This window comes from Malurus melanocephalus, unplaced genomic scaffold (genome assembly GCF_030028575.1).
Source record: "Malurus melanocephalus ecotype Western Australia unplaced genomic scaffold, MMel_1.1 scaffold_11, whole genome shotgun sequence".
Taxonomy (NCBI): domain Eukaryota; kingdom Metazoa; phylum Chordata; class Aves; order Passeriformes; family Maluridae; genus Malurus; species Malurus melanocephalus.
The window spans coordinates 1574375-1591254 of record NW_026623243.1 but is presented as its reverse complement, the minus strand read 5'-3'; the positions used below and the strand labels follow the sequence as shown (position 1 = coordinate 1591254).

Below are 16880 nucleotides of genomic sequence, written 5' to 3'. Positions count from 1 at the left end.
GCTGGCACTGCTTTCTTAGGGAGYTTTGGGGAAGACCACGGTGAGCTTTTAGGTGATACATAAGGTGAGGACCGAGGTGTCCCCTTCTGCAAGACTTTGGTCTTTGGGTTGATGGCTCCGTCACAACCTGACTCTTGTTGCCGCTGCTCCTGCATGCGCTTTTGCCTTTGTTTATCCATATTTCTTGTCAAGATACTCGTCATGCTCATTCTTGGGCCAGCAAGGTCAAAGTGGTACCCCAGCTTTACCAGAGTGGTGTTCTCTTTCAACAGTTTGACTATGTCCATTTCTACCTGGCTGCCCATGATGTGCCTTTGATTGTGGAACCGCAGTTCTGTCAGAACCTTGTTATTCTGCAAAGCTCTCATGATGGCCAGCACACCTTTGCCTGTGATAAAATTTGACTCGATATTCAGACTGGTTATATGCTGATTTACCTTTAACATACCAGCAATAGCTATTGCCACGTTGTCATCAGCATGGGTGTTAGCCAAGCTGAATGACTTCACCACCGTGTTGTCCCTCAGGGCTTGAGAAAATTGTATAAGCATCTGTGAAGTGATGTTTTCAATGTTGTTCAGATTGACCTCTGTGGTGTCAGGGTCATTGCTCCTCACTTTTTCCAAAGCATCTTCAATGACTGTTGGATTTCCACAAGGGTGGATGGCACTGCTTTTTGAGCCCCGATTATCGCTGTCTTTTCCACCGTGGCCATTGAGGAAGTTTTCATTATCCTTTGCACCGTTGCACTTTTTGTGTCTGATGTGGTCAGAACTCCTGCCATTCTCAGGTCTTACACCAGCTGCAGCATTTTGCTCTTCCTCATTATCATCATCACTCTCATCTTCATCTTCCTCCTCATCTTCTTCTTCTTCCTCATCCTCTTCAGTATATGCCTCCTCAGACACTTCACTATTGCTTTCTGTGAAACATTCTTCTTGAAGTTCTTCAGAATTGTCTTCTTCTTCTTCTTGCTCAGAATCCTGAACAGGAATGTAGGTATGGGTGTTAAACATGATTGAAGTAAGGTAACCACTGCCTTTTAGCACAATTTAGGAACAATTATACTGCAACTATGTAAGTTAATGTTGAAAGCTAACATTGATTAACAGATACAGTTAGGAGAAGAGAAAATGTTTCACCCAACACCTTTTTAACATTTTTTCTTTTGCATTCTTTAGAAAATGCTTAGCATAAATTGCAACCACTTTACCAATGTCAGTGATTTCTGCCAAGGGAAAACCTGATACAAGGTATTAAAACACGGACATATTTCATGTTTTCTATGTGTTGGCATTTCCACAAGGGGATGTAATTTGGATCCTTGACAGCAGAAACATAAGACAACAATTTCAGAATGGACATGAGCAACAAGCTTTTTCATTTCATGAGGATTAAACATCTCAGGCTCCCTTCCATATGTTAATATGTCTAAAAAATTACAGGTTGCCATAGTTTAAAATAAAAATCATGTCTGCATGTTTAATMTTGCATACCAGCATGCAAAACAATACAAAATTACAGAAGTCATATAAAAAATACTCTGGATGYATTGCATGGGCTGTCCATACTAATAAACTATTTGTGAAGAAAGGATTCAGATGCATTCCCACAGGTAACATGTAAMCAAAGGTCAATAACCCCCAAATTTCTTCATGTTTGTCAAGAGCTAAGACAGTGCTGTCACAGGCCAGCTGCCATACTGTAAATTGTTATGTCTACAGAGCAAATCTATTGTTTCTCTGAAACACAAGGTTATTTTAGTGTGTTTGGTGAGTACCAGGAGGGTAAATTTCGAACCATGCCCCAAAGCTCTSCTTGTTGCCTTTAGCAGTTATGGTGGCAAAAGAGAATTCTGGGCACAGGACCAGGAAAAGGTCTCCACACCAGGAAAGCCTCACTTTCCACATGGAGGACTCCAGTAGTGCAGCAGGGATCTATACTGAACCCAGAATCTACAACACAGTCTTAAACCTCTTGCTCAAAAGGATCTTCCATGTCATGTTTTGTCTACTGGAAAAAGCATAGGCATGTGTTTTTCTTTACAATTGCAAATGTTCATAAAATTTTGGATGAATTATAATTGCTTTGTATGCACTRTTTACCAACATTTGCACTTTAGTCTTTGTAAAATACTAGAGGGCACTTTCCAAAGTGAGTGCATTCTGCAGAGACACAGTGATACTGTTTACAGAAAACAAAAGTGTTACCAACAGGACAGCCTGGTTTTGGACAACCAGTGCAATTGTAAGTTTGCTTAATTATCCAGCTCTGAAAACAGAGAATTGTGAAAATACAATCTTCAACAGAATTCTCTATTGGGACATATGGAAAAAAATATGCTAAGTGTAATGTTTGCAGAACTGTAATGAAACAGGACATTGAGCTGTTTCTGCCTGATGTTGCTGAGCATTCAGTGCCTGGGGGGCTTGCAGGCTCTGACTGCATTGGCCTGCACACAGAGATCTTGTAAGATCCAGCCCCATTTCTTCTCCTGTAGAACATGTGCAGCAAGGCCCTTAGGGTGAGAGACAGTGAGCTGCCTACAGGCTTATTATGGGACTAAGATTTATATCTGTAGCTTCTGTATATGTGTAGGGGTTTAGGACCTGAAAACACCAGGTATCAGAAAACCTTTCTTCATGGCTTTGCTTTTATCTCTCTAGGAATATATACTACAGATGAGCAGAAGGAGGTGCCTTTAAATGCACTGTTAGTATGTTTAATGATGTAAGATAAATAAAAAAAGAATACTTGACTTTTTTGGCACTTCTGAGGTCAAAAGTGGGATTTAATTTCCTGTCACATACATTGYCTGGTGTCATAATAAACTGCATGATTGTTTTGAAATGAAATACTCTTGTCTTTGCAGATGCACAGAGATGTATTCTTACTGTGGCAGCACTGCGGTACAGTACTCCTGCCGGCAGCCTGCAGGGCTTCTTACTTTGTAGCAGTAATTTGATGAAAAGTTAGGACTGCACTAGTCAACGCCTAGGTAAATATCTCTGGAGGACAAGTTATTCACCCTAAAAGGCTATCTGCAGGTTGTTTGCCTTTTGGAGCAGCTGATCTCTCACCACTAACTATAGAAAGAACACGAAAAACCATCCTACATAAAGATGTATGATTCCAGACAGTTGAAAGCTAAAAGAAAATTGCTTTCAAGGAGCTTTCTTACTGCCTTCAGGGGAGAGAGTCTTTGTGCCCTCTATACCAGCATATCAAACTTTTCTTATTTAAGGGTGCATCAAGAAGTTTTTTCTCAGATCAAAAAGTATAGAGTCTTTTGCCAGTACTTTGGCAGGTTTAGCCAGTACCCAACATTAATGCCGTATGGAAACATGGTAAAAGAGAAAAAAAGAGGAAGATCCTGCCATTATATAAGATACTGAGCTAGACCTGTTCAGCAGGTTTTTTGGAACTGCCCAGGTTTCGAGTTCCAAGCTAAGCTGGAAATAAACATTAATCTTGCCATTGACTCTSTAGGACTGACAAACAGGGAGTGAAGTTGATGTCTGCAAGCTGATACTAATGGTCTGATGACAGCTACTGGTCTGTGCTCCTGCCTGCAAAGAGGTTACACCACCATTCAAAACCAAGAGAAAACACTTACATGTAAAAACATCCTGGATACTGCAGGGTAATTTAATCCATCTGACTTTCCTCTAGGAGGATATTTTATCYAATGTATAAACTGCAATTATCTCCTCACAAATGAACCAAGCTCCCGAATCAAGGCTGTTAGAGGTTCTGAGTTCAGTTGTCTCTGCCCTTTATTGTATTGCTTTCTGCTTAAACATGGGAAAATATGTCCTTACAAAAAGAGTAAGAGCTTCGTATGAAGCAGTGCTTAAAAATTCCCAAGTCCCCACTTCACTTTGAAGTTACATGGAGCCATCATGGAAGCAGAAGTTGCTTTTTGACTGGGCTCTCTCTCACAAATACTTTTAGCAAGGATCAGAGGTGCCAACAYGGACATCAGCTGAGACTGAGAGTGCTCACTGCTTGCCAAGACTGAGCCCTTCACTCCTGCCCAGCTGTACTGTTCATTTGCAGTTCAGGAACTGGCTTTTATTATCAACATTTTTATTTTGGAGGATGAGTTGCCTAACAAACATTATTGATTGTTCTTTTTGGAATGCAGTTAAATGGTTTGACTGATRACTCTGTCCCAGGCCACTTTTTAAATAATGTACAGCTGCCCTCTGACAACAGTTGCCAGAAGACTCCTGAACCATGCCAAGGATCCTCAGCAGGGACAAAGCAACACAAACTGCTGACTGCAACGCTGCTTTCCTCCAGAGAGCACAAAGCCTGGCATCCACTTACTCAACTTCTGACTTAACATATTCAAAATTATCTYCCTGATATGTTTCTCAGCAGTCAATACTGGCTATTAAGGAAAGGAAAAGGCACTTCCTGCCGCTTTCTTAAAAAAATCAAACACTATCCAAAAGCCCACGTCTTTACCTATTAATAATTTCTAAAATGCCCTTTGAATTTTTTTCCTATTTTAATCATTAATGATAGMTTTTATGCACTTTCTTCTGTTCTAAACCAAGCATTTAAGATACCTCCAGAGAGAGAAAAATCTCTCTGAGCTAATACTCTGTGCTATAGCAGGCACAGAAGTATGGCTAGCAATGTTCTTAAAAATGCTACAAGAGACTGAAAGTGAATGAATTCAGTCAGTCAKATCATGCCAATGAAGAATAACCCCAAATATTTTTAGGAAACAGCAAATGACTCAGCATCTTACCTTCTCGCAGGCACCCAACCTCTCTTTTTCTAAGAGTTTCTTGGTCTCCCTCTCCCAGTAGGCCATCAGCGCTTCCCTGCTGAAAGTCCCTGTTGGTGTTTTCTCTGTCAGGCTCTTCTGCCGTTGTCCCACGGGAAGGTTACGGTCGGGCTCTATGTCCTCCAGCTCCCGCTCCAGCTCCTTCAGCTCCTCTTCAGTGAGAGAAGCGAGGAGCTCATCTTCATCAATGTCTTCATATTTACTGAGCTCTCTTCTATACCCAAAGGTAGACATGGTCCTGCTTGGTCAGGCTGGTACAAAGCTGAAGTGACCAGGCATTCAAGAAGGCTGAAGCAAGCAAGCTGTGTCTCGTGTGGTCAGCAACTGTTTCCCTGCATAGCCAGAGGCACCCTTTTAAGAGTCATCATCGGGGGCTTACGACAATGCATGGAGGGATGAAAGCATGCTCCGTTTTAAGCATCAGACGTCAGCTAGACATCTGAACAGCAAGAATGTCCCAACACTAATGTTTGCAGGTCCCTTAAAGAGGGGGATTATTGACACACTGGCCATGGCCATATTTAGAGCAGGCAGCTAGTGGGAGAATACCAGCCTCACAGACGGGGGGGCGGCACCAAATAAAACCCCGGGCGCACTTACGCTGGCATCYTGTCCAAATTGCAGTAGGGAAAGAACAATGAAAATCCATTTAATCCTGAGCTGTCACAGGGGCTGGAAATAAAACACCCTTGCCGTTGTTCAGTGGACTTCCTCTCGCTTTCACGGTTTTGTGGTGGAATGCCGTAATCCCGCCAAGGTGTTTACAGGCAGCTGGGATCGCACAAAGGCGGCCGAGGGGAGGAGGTCAGYGTGGGAGCACCTCTGGGGAGCACCGCTCCCGAAGTGTCATGTTGCCTGTAACAAAGCACACAACTGAATTATTCATTCGTTCATTTATTTTTTTCTAGGGCTATCAGAGCGAGAATCAGCTTGACATGTCCATTTGGAGCACCTGGGAGATTTTTTTCATGTGGAGAATTGTGCTCTGTTGGTGGCAAAGGACAGAGTCRCCCAGAGATTTAGGGGACATGGGCTGTGGGTGGGCAGGGGGGCTGTCCCTTCATCACTTCTGACAGCCCRAGCAACTGAAGGCCTCTAGTGGCTGCTCTGTTGGTGGCTGCTGCTCGCTGTCACTCAGTGATGTGCAGCTGGAGAGTGCCCTTCAGCTCTTTATTCTAAATGTATAGCTACATTATCCTTCCTGCTAATAGACAATATATTATTCTGATATTATCTTTACAGACAGGTATCTTCCAGTAAGAAGAAATTACAAAAAGAAAGRTTAAGCTTTGTGCTGTTTATTGGGGTTTTTTTGTTTTTCTGACATGGTTGTTTTATGTTTTTTTCTTTTGTCTATTAGCAGTGAATGATGGCAAACTAGCAACATTTTCTGAAACACGCAGGCCAGCAATATCTGCCAACCTGTGTTGTGAGAGAGGGGGAGGCTGAGCAAGAGAGAAGGTTTTGGTACGGGGAAGTAGGAATGCATCTATAACAATATGTATCAACCTTCCTAAATCACACACACAGTGGGTTTTAGACAGTTAAGCCAATATCTAATAAAAATGTAAGTGAACATAATCTGAACTACTGTTCTTGTCCAAYATCATCTCTTTTCGGTCATTATGGGTTGGACACCTGAACTGATGCCTGCTGTGTAGCCAAATTGCACAGTTTTATCATTATGCATATTGCTTTACTGACAGCAAAGACAGGAGACTGAGCATGATTTTCATAAAGATTTGATAAAGAAATTACATTTTTCCTTTGATCATGTGTTTTATGAACTTCATGCAGTTATCTTGATCAAGAAATGCATGAAAGCATATAACCTTAGTCTTTCCTAACCTACAAAACACATTGGGTAAAGCAGACATAAGAATATTGTACACCTTAAAATAAATATTTTCAGTTCATTTACATTGACAGAACCTTTGGATAAAAAAAAAAAAAAAAAAAAAAAAAGGAGGCAGATGCTTGGCTTATGGAACTAAGAGCATTATCTTCACAGGATGAGGTCCCTTGATGGGTCCAGTGCACACAGAGAAGTCAGTGGGGCCATAGGGGTTGTGTTCACTCTTTCAGCTGCACCTGCGGAGTGAAGCCTGGGCCAAATTCTGTAAAACGTGAAAGGTTAGGAAAATATCATAAGTACATTTTCTCTTTTAACTTTGCATCATCAGTGCTTTTTGGTAGAACCAACATAGGCATTAATTATATACATACAACTGCATTGCAAGTAATTTTATTTCTTCACTATGTCTAGACAACAGTTCACATTGTTATCATTGGAGTTAGCCAGAGAAGCAGCACAATAAAGTTATCTTTCTTGGGTGCATTTTTGCAGACATTTTATTGCAAACACTTTTTGATGGAGTTCAGAAATTTTCACTGGATAGATTTTCTGCTGTAAAATGCTGATTGAAACTGAAATACTTTTAGAAATATGCTATATTTTATTAGTGCAATRTTGATACTGATATGCACAATATTAAAAGCAAAAAAAATGATGTTAAAGAATAAATCTATTCAAATATACCGTTTCCCAGAAAAATCTGAATTTTTTGTTTTTATTTTTTTCTCAGGTACAACAAAATTTGTAAGTTTTTCAATTTTCCTGAGCTGAGAGTCCACAATACAGWGTACAAACTTACCAATACATTAATTGTCTATTCAAAGTTTTCTACATAAAAATCACATTTTCCAAACTTAAAGGAGCTTCAAAAAGCAACATGTATTATTCAAAAATAATATTCCAGAGGAAGGTTTAATAACATATTACCCTCAATCATACTCCTTGTTGAGGCATGATATAACATTGGGCCAGTGTTGATGTTTTTCTACACATAAAATGATGCTCATTCTAGCCGTAAGATAATTTAAAGATGTTACTAAAGATGGACAAGGTACTTTCTTGTACATTTCTGCCCTGAAGCAGGGGGAAAATTGGCACAGTTGGGTGAGGGTATGAGAGGTTTGTGTCCTTTCTTGATCCTATATGACACCTGTGGTAATTTACAGGGAAATGGCCAAAGATGAAGACCTGTGAACACTTTCTAGGACAATTTAAATAAAATTAATAAGKCTGAAGCACACGGCAAATTACACTCACAGAAAAAAAACAAGTTGCTAAAACTGTAAAGCTAAGTACTCACAGGTCAGAAAATGTGGGAATAGTATTTGTTGTTGCCTGCTGATGAGAATTGAAACACTCCTTAATTCCATAGTTCTGTAATCATATACTTTGGTCCTAGACCCATAGTACTCAGGACCTTTACTCTTTTTTTTTTTGTTGCATGGGAATGATTACACACATTTGATGCCTTTCAGCATTTCATTTTGCCCCTGTTCTTCARTCAAGTAAGGTTAACAATGACTTCAATCGTCCAGTGGCCTTTTCAGAGGACTTGAAGGTGTTGCCACTTCTTTAAGGAAGAAAAATAGAGGTACTGAAACCTTAAGACTGAAAGTACCCACTGATTTGGAATTTTGGGGTCTCTTGCATTATGCAAGGATTTCAGCTTTTCAACTGATCAGGGTTCAGTTCCTGTGAATATCAGCCATGGCTGAAGCTTCCCACCACTACAGCATTTCAGATCACAGGTTCCAACTTCCAAGAGGAACTCTGGCAACAAAGACAGGAGTGATTGTGTTGTCCTGTTATTAGCATTCTTGCCCAAAATATTTTGTGCCTGTTTCTTTTCTCAGACACTATACAAGTTCTGATTTATGAAAAAAAACCAAGCAAAAAGCCCAGCAGTCTGAACAAAGTGCTCTATCCCCCTAGCTATATTCTCATTTACACCATTATAAACAATTTAGGAAGGGTTCATTGTGTGCTAGTGAGGTGGCACAGTGAACTTCCTTCATCAYAGGAGGCAGTGAAAAGAGAAGAACCATATGTGGTACAGGAGGGCAGATTTATCATGGCTACATTGACTGCTGTTTAGGATGAATCCTCCRACTGGACATTAGGAAAAAATTCTTCGTGGAAGGGGTTGTCAATTGTTGGAACAAATGGTCCAGGGAAGTGGTTGAGTCATCATCCCTGCAGGTATTGAAAAGATGTGYAGATCTGGCACTCAGGAACATGGTTTAGTTGTGGTCTTAGCACTGTTAGGTTAACATTTGGACTTGATGACCTAAAAGATCTTTGTGATGATTTGATGAAATGCTTTGCCACCTCCTGACAGAAAACACAAACTCACCTSTCTAAAGCCCTGCTGAAATCCTGTGTGCAGAAATTAACCATTTCACCAATAGGCCATGAAAGCTCATCACTCATTCCACAGAATGATTAAAAGGTTTTTTTCACTTGATAACCTGAGTTAAGATGAGAGCAAATGAGAACTGGAAAGCATCCATTTTATTGAGGACGATTCATGTCATTATAGCCCAGGTTCCTGGCTTTCAGTGGCTAGATTTCAGACAAGGCTTTCAATCTTTCTTAACCTGGTGATCTTTTTTTCTTGGTTTTAAAAGAGGAAACCCTTCTAAGTGTCCTTTTTGTCTTTCCAAGCAATCAACTATTTCAATCAGCAGCCTACAGAACTTTGTTCCACTTCTCACGTTTCTACACGTGGGGCACATTGGCACAATTGCTGAAAGGACACAAGCCACACGTGGCAGGTGGTGCTCACCCCTTAGCAGGACAAAGCCYGCAGTTAAATGTATATTTCCACTCAGAGGAGTGCAGGGAAAACTACAGGCAGGCAAAGAAAGGGCTGCACAACCTTGTCCTGAGGCAGGGACRGCGGCTATTTCAGTCCCGGCTCCGAGGACAGCCTGTCAGACAGATGCGCTGGCTCATRCCGAGCTCAGTCCCACGCTGCAGGAACGGGTCCAATTGCCATAGAGCACATTAAAAACAATGYACCACAGCACGTCTGGGCTTCCCCCATGTCTCCTGATGCTTTCTGCAGTGCTGCTTGCTCCTGCCTCCCACAGTTTTGCAGCCCTCATTCCTTAACCAGCTTCTTCTCTCCTGCCATGGACTCTGAGCAGACTCCAAGGCATGAGCCCCTGAGTTCTCACAGCTCCCCCTTTCATGCCTTTTTGCTGMTGTGCTGCCTTCTCCACCCCTGGCCCTGCAGGCTCCCCTCTCCTGCCTTCCCTGCAAGCCCCTCACTGTTCTCAGTCACCTCCAGAGACTGTTTGCTGACCTCTCCTTCCTACTCCTCCTTGCACGTCCCCTGTGTCCTGCCCTGTGTTCCTCACTGCCTGTTTCCCCCCTCCCACTACAGCAATATATATATATATATATATATATATCTCCATATATTTCTCTGTGTGTGTCAAAGTTTTTGTATGCTGCGTGTACAGGCCCAGGTTGCATGCAGAATTCAAACCATCCTGGAGAGGCACAGGGTCAAGCAGCCTGGCAAGCACACAGGGCCACGAGGCAGACTGATGGGACAAGCTGCAGCTCTTTCCCTTGGGAGACTCGCATAACTTGTGAAAATCGTGCGCACGGTACTGTGCCTGAAAAGGATGTGTCATCACCTACATTTAACAGTGCTACCRGCAGAGCAAATGGGATGAAGCATGCACTGAAGGCATTTGAAGGAACAATTTTTCAGCTGCTTTTCTCTATGCCAGATGATTCTGTTGTCCAGTCCATCTCTCTGGGTGATGCTGTAAACAGGGAGTCACACAGAAGAAAAAGATCTTTCCTGTCATCCATGCAATGAAAAGTGGGGTAAGTGCAAAGATGACTCTGATTCAAAACCAGTCTTCATTTGAGAATCAGATTCAGCATCCTARCTCAAAGACAGATTTTTCCCAGAGATTCCCTGCAACACACTCAAGGCTACCAGGAGGGCACATTCCAGGTCCAGACTGTAGAGTAASTACTCAGACCATCACAAACAGTAATCAGCTTTCACTCAAAAACGTGTGCATGTGGGCTGCCTTATTGGTCTGGTCAGTTTTGAAAACAACTTTCTCAACAGTTGCTGGGGACACAACTACATACCGTATAACATCAAGCCACAAGGCAACCACTAATCTAATGTATTTTGATGGTGTTTGGGGGAGAGTTTGGGTTGCCTTATGCATCAAGACAGAAGAGGGAGTGAAGAAGTGAATGGGCTCTGATAGCGCTGCTGATAAGAAGACAGAAAGGATGCATCCTGGAAGGGATGTCAAGAAGTCAACCTGACTGCAGGGAAGGACGGGGAGAGAAATACATCGGAGTGCAAATAAGAACATTCCTGAACTAACAAATTTCTCAACCTTTAATTAAAAGAAAGAAAACCACTCACTGCACAGGCACCTTTGTGCATGGATCTTGGGGGTCTATTTTATTATGCACAGAGGATGCAGCTTAGTGCCAAAGGCGCAGCAGACTGCATGTTTATTGCTCCTTTTGTGCACCTGAACCACACTAAAAAAAAAGGAAGACAACAGGGAAAACAAAATCTTATTGAATAAATGTCATTCCCATTCCCATTCCCATTCCCAGTTTTCTTTCCTTCCTACACAGCCAATAGTTTTTAATCATCTTGTGTCAGTACAGTGTCATGTTCTGTAATAACAGCAGGAGATGAACCTGCTTATCTTTGATGGCACAAACTATTCCTGCCAGGATTTTGCCCAAAGCATGTGCTTCTTCACATCTCTGCAGACTGGCCATTTCCTCATTTTTGCCACACCAAAAAAATAAACTGCTTTGTATGCAAGGATGGTCTTAATGYTCTTGCTTTCATATAGCTGCTCTTATTCCTCAGGAAGAATCTCAGTCTGCTTTACAAACATTGCCAACAGATTTACAAACTATATATAGAAATCATTTCACTTGCTACTGATGTACAGACATAGGGTGACCACAGCAGCTGTTTGGAATTACATCGCAATGTTGCTCAACAGGTTTGGAAAGGAAGTAGAGGCCACTGTATTGCAAAGTAGCAGAGGAACTGCTGCATGCACAAAAAATGTGGGGTTTGGAAGGGCAATTTCGACAGGATGCAGTTAGCTTACTCTTTAAAAAATGAAGCAAAATAAAGTTAAATCTACCAATGTAAGAATTATATTATTTGTGGTGGTATTTGCAAATACACTGTAATATGCATGTCCACATCAGGTAGTTATTAAATTATAAGTGATTATGAAAACTGCATGGATTTCATCATTCGGTAATACCTGAGTCCCCGACAATTCTCCATGTAACAGCCAAACTTACAGTTTGTCATTCAGCTTAGAAAATGGCTCTGTTTCATTATATACAGAAAGCAAAACAGGTACTTACTTCTATATGTAGCATTTCCTTTGTCACTTTTTTTAAAGTGTGTGTTTATGAAGATTTTTTTAAAAGGAGATGCCAGCAATATAAACAAATTATATACTACATAGGGAATTAAATAGTAGCAGCAGCACAAACCATGCTAACTCTCTACCATTTTTCATTATGTTGGGGTTTTTTGGTTTTTTTTTTTTTGGGGGGGGGGGGGTGTTGTGGTGTTTTTGGGGTTTAGGGGGTTTGTTAGCCCATATTAATGATAACAAGAGTTCTGGGCATATCTGTCTTGCACAGAATGTGAGGACAAATGACAATAGATTTGCCCAATTAAATGTAGAGATTTCTACTGAATATTTGAAATTTGAAAATTAAATGCAAATACACTGTACATGTCACCACAACGATACTGCTATACAGTCTTATGACTACTAACCATTCACTAAGATATTTTTACAGCTTTTTAGGAGACCCTGAGCTCTCACAGCCACTCCTCACAAGACTTATGTTCCAGCCCCTGGAAGTGATGGAAAAGCGAAARAGATAAGACTTGTTCTACAGAGATAAGTGATCACAAATTTATGTCYGTGCAAGTCATAGCCAAACCATGGATATTTTAGAAGGGGTTATTTTTCTGCCCAAATTAATAGTCAGAAAAAATCCCTTTACCCCAAGGTAAACACAAAAGAGCCTGTGCCTTTGTGACTATGTTTTTCCAYGTGTGACTCCTGTACTAATGGCAATAGTCTGGGATAGGGCAGCTCAGGCTCTAGGAGCCCATGCCAGAACACAGACTGCTGCAGTGAAACACTGAAATTGCTGCCCACCTCGATACCCAGAACAAGCTCTGCTGTGCCAGCTCCCAAAATTAGGTGGTAATCAGGGCATGGAGTTTAATGGATGACCCACACAACATTATGGCTTCTATAGGGCATAGCTGGTCATATACAGGACTCACAGCTGTCATTTGCTCCCTCCTTCACTGAGCTCTGAAAGCACTCACAGCTACCAAGTCCATCCCACGAGTGCTGAACAGGCTGATGTAACCACTGCTGAATGTCTGGCTCCTTTGAGACCTCATCAGTCTGGTACAGCTGCTTGTGTCAGATTTTAAGAGAAACAGAAACCAAATTATACCTCTGATTTCAAACATTGTCCCCAAATTGATAGGAGTCCCTATCCCACAGCATGCCTGAATCAGTGCCAGGGCATTTAATTACTTGTAGACAACTTCACCCGGGGGTGGGCATGCCATGGAATTGGGTTGCGGTGGAACAGCCTGTGAGACACACCCAAATAGTCAGAAAATTAAATTCTAGTGTTGCAAGGGTTCAATCACAGTCCATGCAGGGAAAAGAAAAAGTATTTTTTTCCTAGGAATTTATTCTTCCAGCTGGCGTTGATGCCTTTGCCTCTTTTCACAAAACYACCGGTTCTGGTACAGGCATATTTCCTGCTCCTACCACCACATAGTCAAGTCCAYAGAAGTATTAAATGTTCTGGCTGAAAAATATGGGAGTCAAAAGAGTTGTGTTCAGTTCCTAGCTGTGCCATAAACCTAACTTGGGGAAAACAGTTCCGTTTCCATGATTATCATCTCACCTCATATTGAATTTTAAATAAAGTTTTTCTTCTTCCTCCATTYGGTTCACAAACAAAACTTGAAAACATGAAAGACACTTTCTCATATTGCAGTACTTGCTTTAGTATTTGGAGTGGGGGGAAGGGAGGGAGGGCAGGAGTCTTCAATAAATAAACAACATCAGTGGTGAAGGACAGAAAAGCTTTAAGCCAGTATAAGGCCATCTCCAAAAACAGGCAACCAAACAACAGAAAGGGCCTGGCTGTATTGATTAAAAGATAAAAACAACCAATACCATGTCTTTTTAGCTTACCTAATGATACTCAAAGGACTAGTTGATGGTATTTTAAACACATGGGGCAATGCTCAGTGCTAGATCTGAATGCTTTGATGCTGCAGGCAATGTAACTATTGCCTGATGCATGTATGAGGTCCTAAATATAAACCTCTGCCCGTGAACTAAAATTACTAATGGAATTTGGCTCTAGCCACAGAAAGGGTTTAAAATCTCCTGTCTAAAGCCCTATTTGATCATGTTTCCTTTGCTGGTTGCAGTATACTGTATCAGATATGCAATGACCCAACTCTTGCATTGTGGTCACTGTATTCATGAAAATTACCACAATTTAAGACTTACTATGATTAAGCCTGATTAGGAATTCCCACAAAGAAGTATCAGTTTATAAGTTATGAAGCATACACACATTGTTCCTGGTATGTCTACGATGCACTGGCCAGTGGAGCCGTTGTCGTGGCCAAGCGCCTGCGCCCACAACAGCCACTTGCTCTCTCCTGCCACAGCTGGCCAGAGGAGAGGAAACACAAATTAAACAAAGGGGTCATSAGTCGAGATAAGAAACCAGGAAAAACACTCCAAGTTTTGACATCTCCACCTTGAAGGAGGATACAGAACTTACATTTATATCCAAAGTGATTTCTAGATCATCATAAAAACAAATCCAGAGTACTTTCCTCCTAAATTTCATACCGATTTAAGTTAAAACTTTATTAAAACAAAATATTTTTTTGGTAGCAAATATAAAACCCAAGGGCAAAATAAGAGGTGTACAGAGACAAGTTCAAGTGGTTATCTTAGTGGGCTCTGCTTTGACTGTGAAAGTTACACCTGAAGACTTTCAAACTGGGGTATTTAGAGAATACTTCATTTGATTAATGAATACCAATATAGTTCCACCTGTGGAATGAAMGATAGGAGGGAGGGAGCATTTACCTTTTTACTGAAGCATCCTCTCATCAGGGTTTTAAAATAAAAAGGAATAATTAAATCATGAGCATCATCTACTAAGTGCTAAGCTGATCCTCTTCTTCGATGAAACTGGGATTGAAATGCATGATGCACAACAATATCCATACCCACATTGTTAAGTGACAGAAAAACATAAAAATCATCACATAAACAATACAATGATGACAGATGTCACTTTCAGGAGTTTGTATAAAAAAAATATTTAGGAAACTAAATTGTCATTTTCATGTCATTTCATAAGGGGAAGACCATTTTCATCAGCTCTAGTCACCTCTTTGCAGGATTCATTAAAAGCAATGGCTGAATATAGCTGGAGTTTCACASACTTACAGTTATTGAAAAGAGCTGAAAGCAAGACATTTCAGAATGCCTCATGGCCTTAAAATGGTAATACAGTATTTGCATCTGATGAAAGTTAATAAAAAGTCAGATAACTGAATATTTCAATACTGATAATTGTATTATATATTGTATTTTCTCATATTAATTTCATTATTTATTCTCTTCAGAATCATGAAGATGTTTTGACATTTAACAGAAACTGGAAGCTAATATAGCTAAATTATTCATGTATAGTAAAACTCATTTAAGTCTACCAATAGCATAACATCTTCCAAAGGAATCATCTTTCTTTAGAGTGGGGTATTGCGGTGCAGTTGAAGCTTGTTTTCAGCACAAGAGGGGAGGGAAATGAGATGAGAGGTTTTCAAAAACCTACTCCTCAAGAAACCATCTCATAAAACAAAAATTCTCCACTACCCTCCAGATCCCCAGGAAAAGTACATTCCAGTTAATTCTTGTACAGTATGATGGTCAAATAGAAACTGGCTGATAAAGGTAACACCTGAACATACAAAAAAGGTACCTTGAACAAAAAAAAAAAAAAACAACTCCCCTTTTCTTAGAAACAGCTCAGCAATCATCTAAACCATAAGGAGCATCTTTAACATAAGCTTATCGCCTGAAGCATGAGGAGTGCTGAGCAGAATGCTGGGTACATTTCCTCAGGTGTTGGGCATTTCGTTTCATCTAAAATAATGACCAGCATCTAAACCATGCAAGCCAACAGGGGAACTGAGGTGAGTACTGAGCAAAGAGGAAGCTCTGCCGTTCATGATGCATAAACACAGAGAGAGAAGGCAGTTATCAGTAAGAAGTGGATCTTCTCCTTTATCATTTGTGATACTGGGATGATTTGCCCATTTTCCACAAAGCCAGCCTTTGCTGCTGGCCAACATTGATGCTCTTTGTCCACTGCATGTTTTTTATTCCCACATTGATTTGTAAGATTGCTGGAGGTAAGAAAGTGACAAAAGATACAATTAAAACACAAGGCTGTTAACACATACACATATACCAGAAATCCTTCAATGCTAAGTTTTTATGAGAAGTACTTGTAATTATGTTAACTGCASTCCCACAGTTAACCTAATTAGTACTGCCAAACACATGGAACACTGAACAGTAATTTTTGCACTGTCTGTAAGTTTCTGAACAAAATGCTAAAAATGGTCCAAGTTATTTACTGGTGTAAATTGATGCAACTTTTCCAAACCAGAAAATTTTCCTGAACATTTAAGAAGCATAAACAAGATGCTCCACAGAGGACTTAATCATTTTTTTTTTTAGTAAACAGTTCTAGCCTGTTGGTGTGTTTATTGTTCTGTTTCTTTGCTACTTCCCTTATCTTATTGGATATTTTAACATTCCTTGCCACCCAAAGTGACTTCAAATATTTTTGGAATTGGTGGAGCTGCAGCCTCAGACAGTGGAAATCACTCTCTTTGATCAGTTTCCTCCAAAGCACATGTCAGGTTCACAAGTTCTTGAAGYGCAGATAGTTGACCTTAGAAACTTGAACAGATAAACAAGATGCAGCTGAAAAAATTATGTGCCAAATTTGCAAAGGGATTATTTTATTTTATTTTAGGGGTTTYACCTTGCTTCATGGTTGTTCTATTTTTTTTTTCTCACTAGATGATTCAATAAAATGGTC

The 16880-nt window shown here is 40.6% G+C and overlaps 1 protein-coding gene across 1 annotated transcript in view; it reads right to left on the bottom strand.

The window, feature by feature from the left end:
- The window catches only part of LMOD2 (leiomodin 2), a 5734-nt gene extending 371 nt beyond the window's left edge, over nucleotides 1-5363 (bottom strand). The window contains exons 1-2 of the mRNA XM_057378595.1: nucleotides 4763-5363; nucleotides 1-983 (exon numbers count right to left, since the gene is read on the bottom strand). The exon at nucleotides 1-983 is cut by the window's left edge and continues 371 nt beyond it. Coding sequence (XP_057234578.1) covers nucleotides 1-983; nucleotides 4763-5035 — 1256 coding nt within the window. The 5' untranslated portion in view covers nucleotides 5036-5363. The remainder of the gene's footprint in view (nucleotides 984-4762) is intronic.
- Between the last annotated feature and the right edge of the window lie 11517 nt (nucleotides 5364-16880).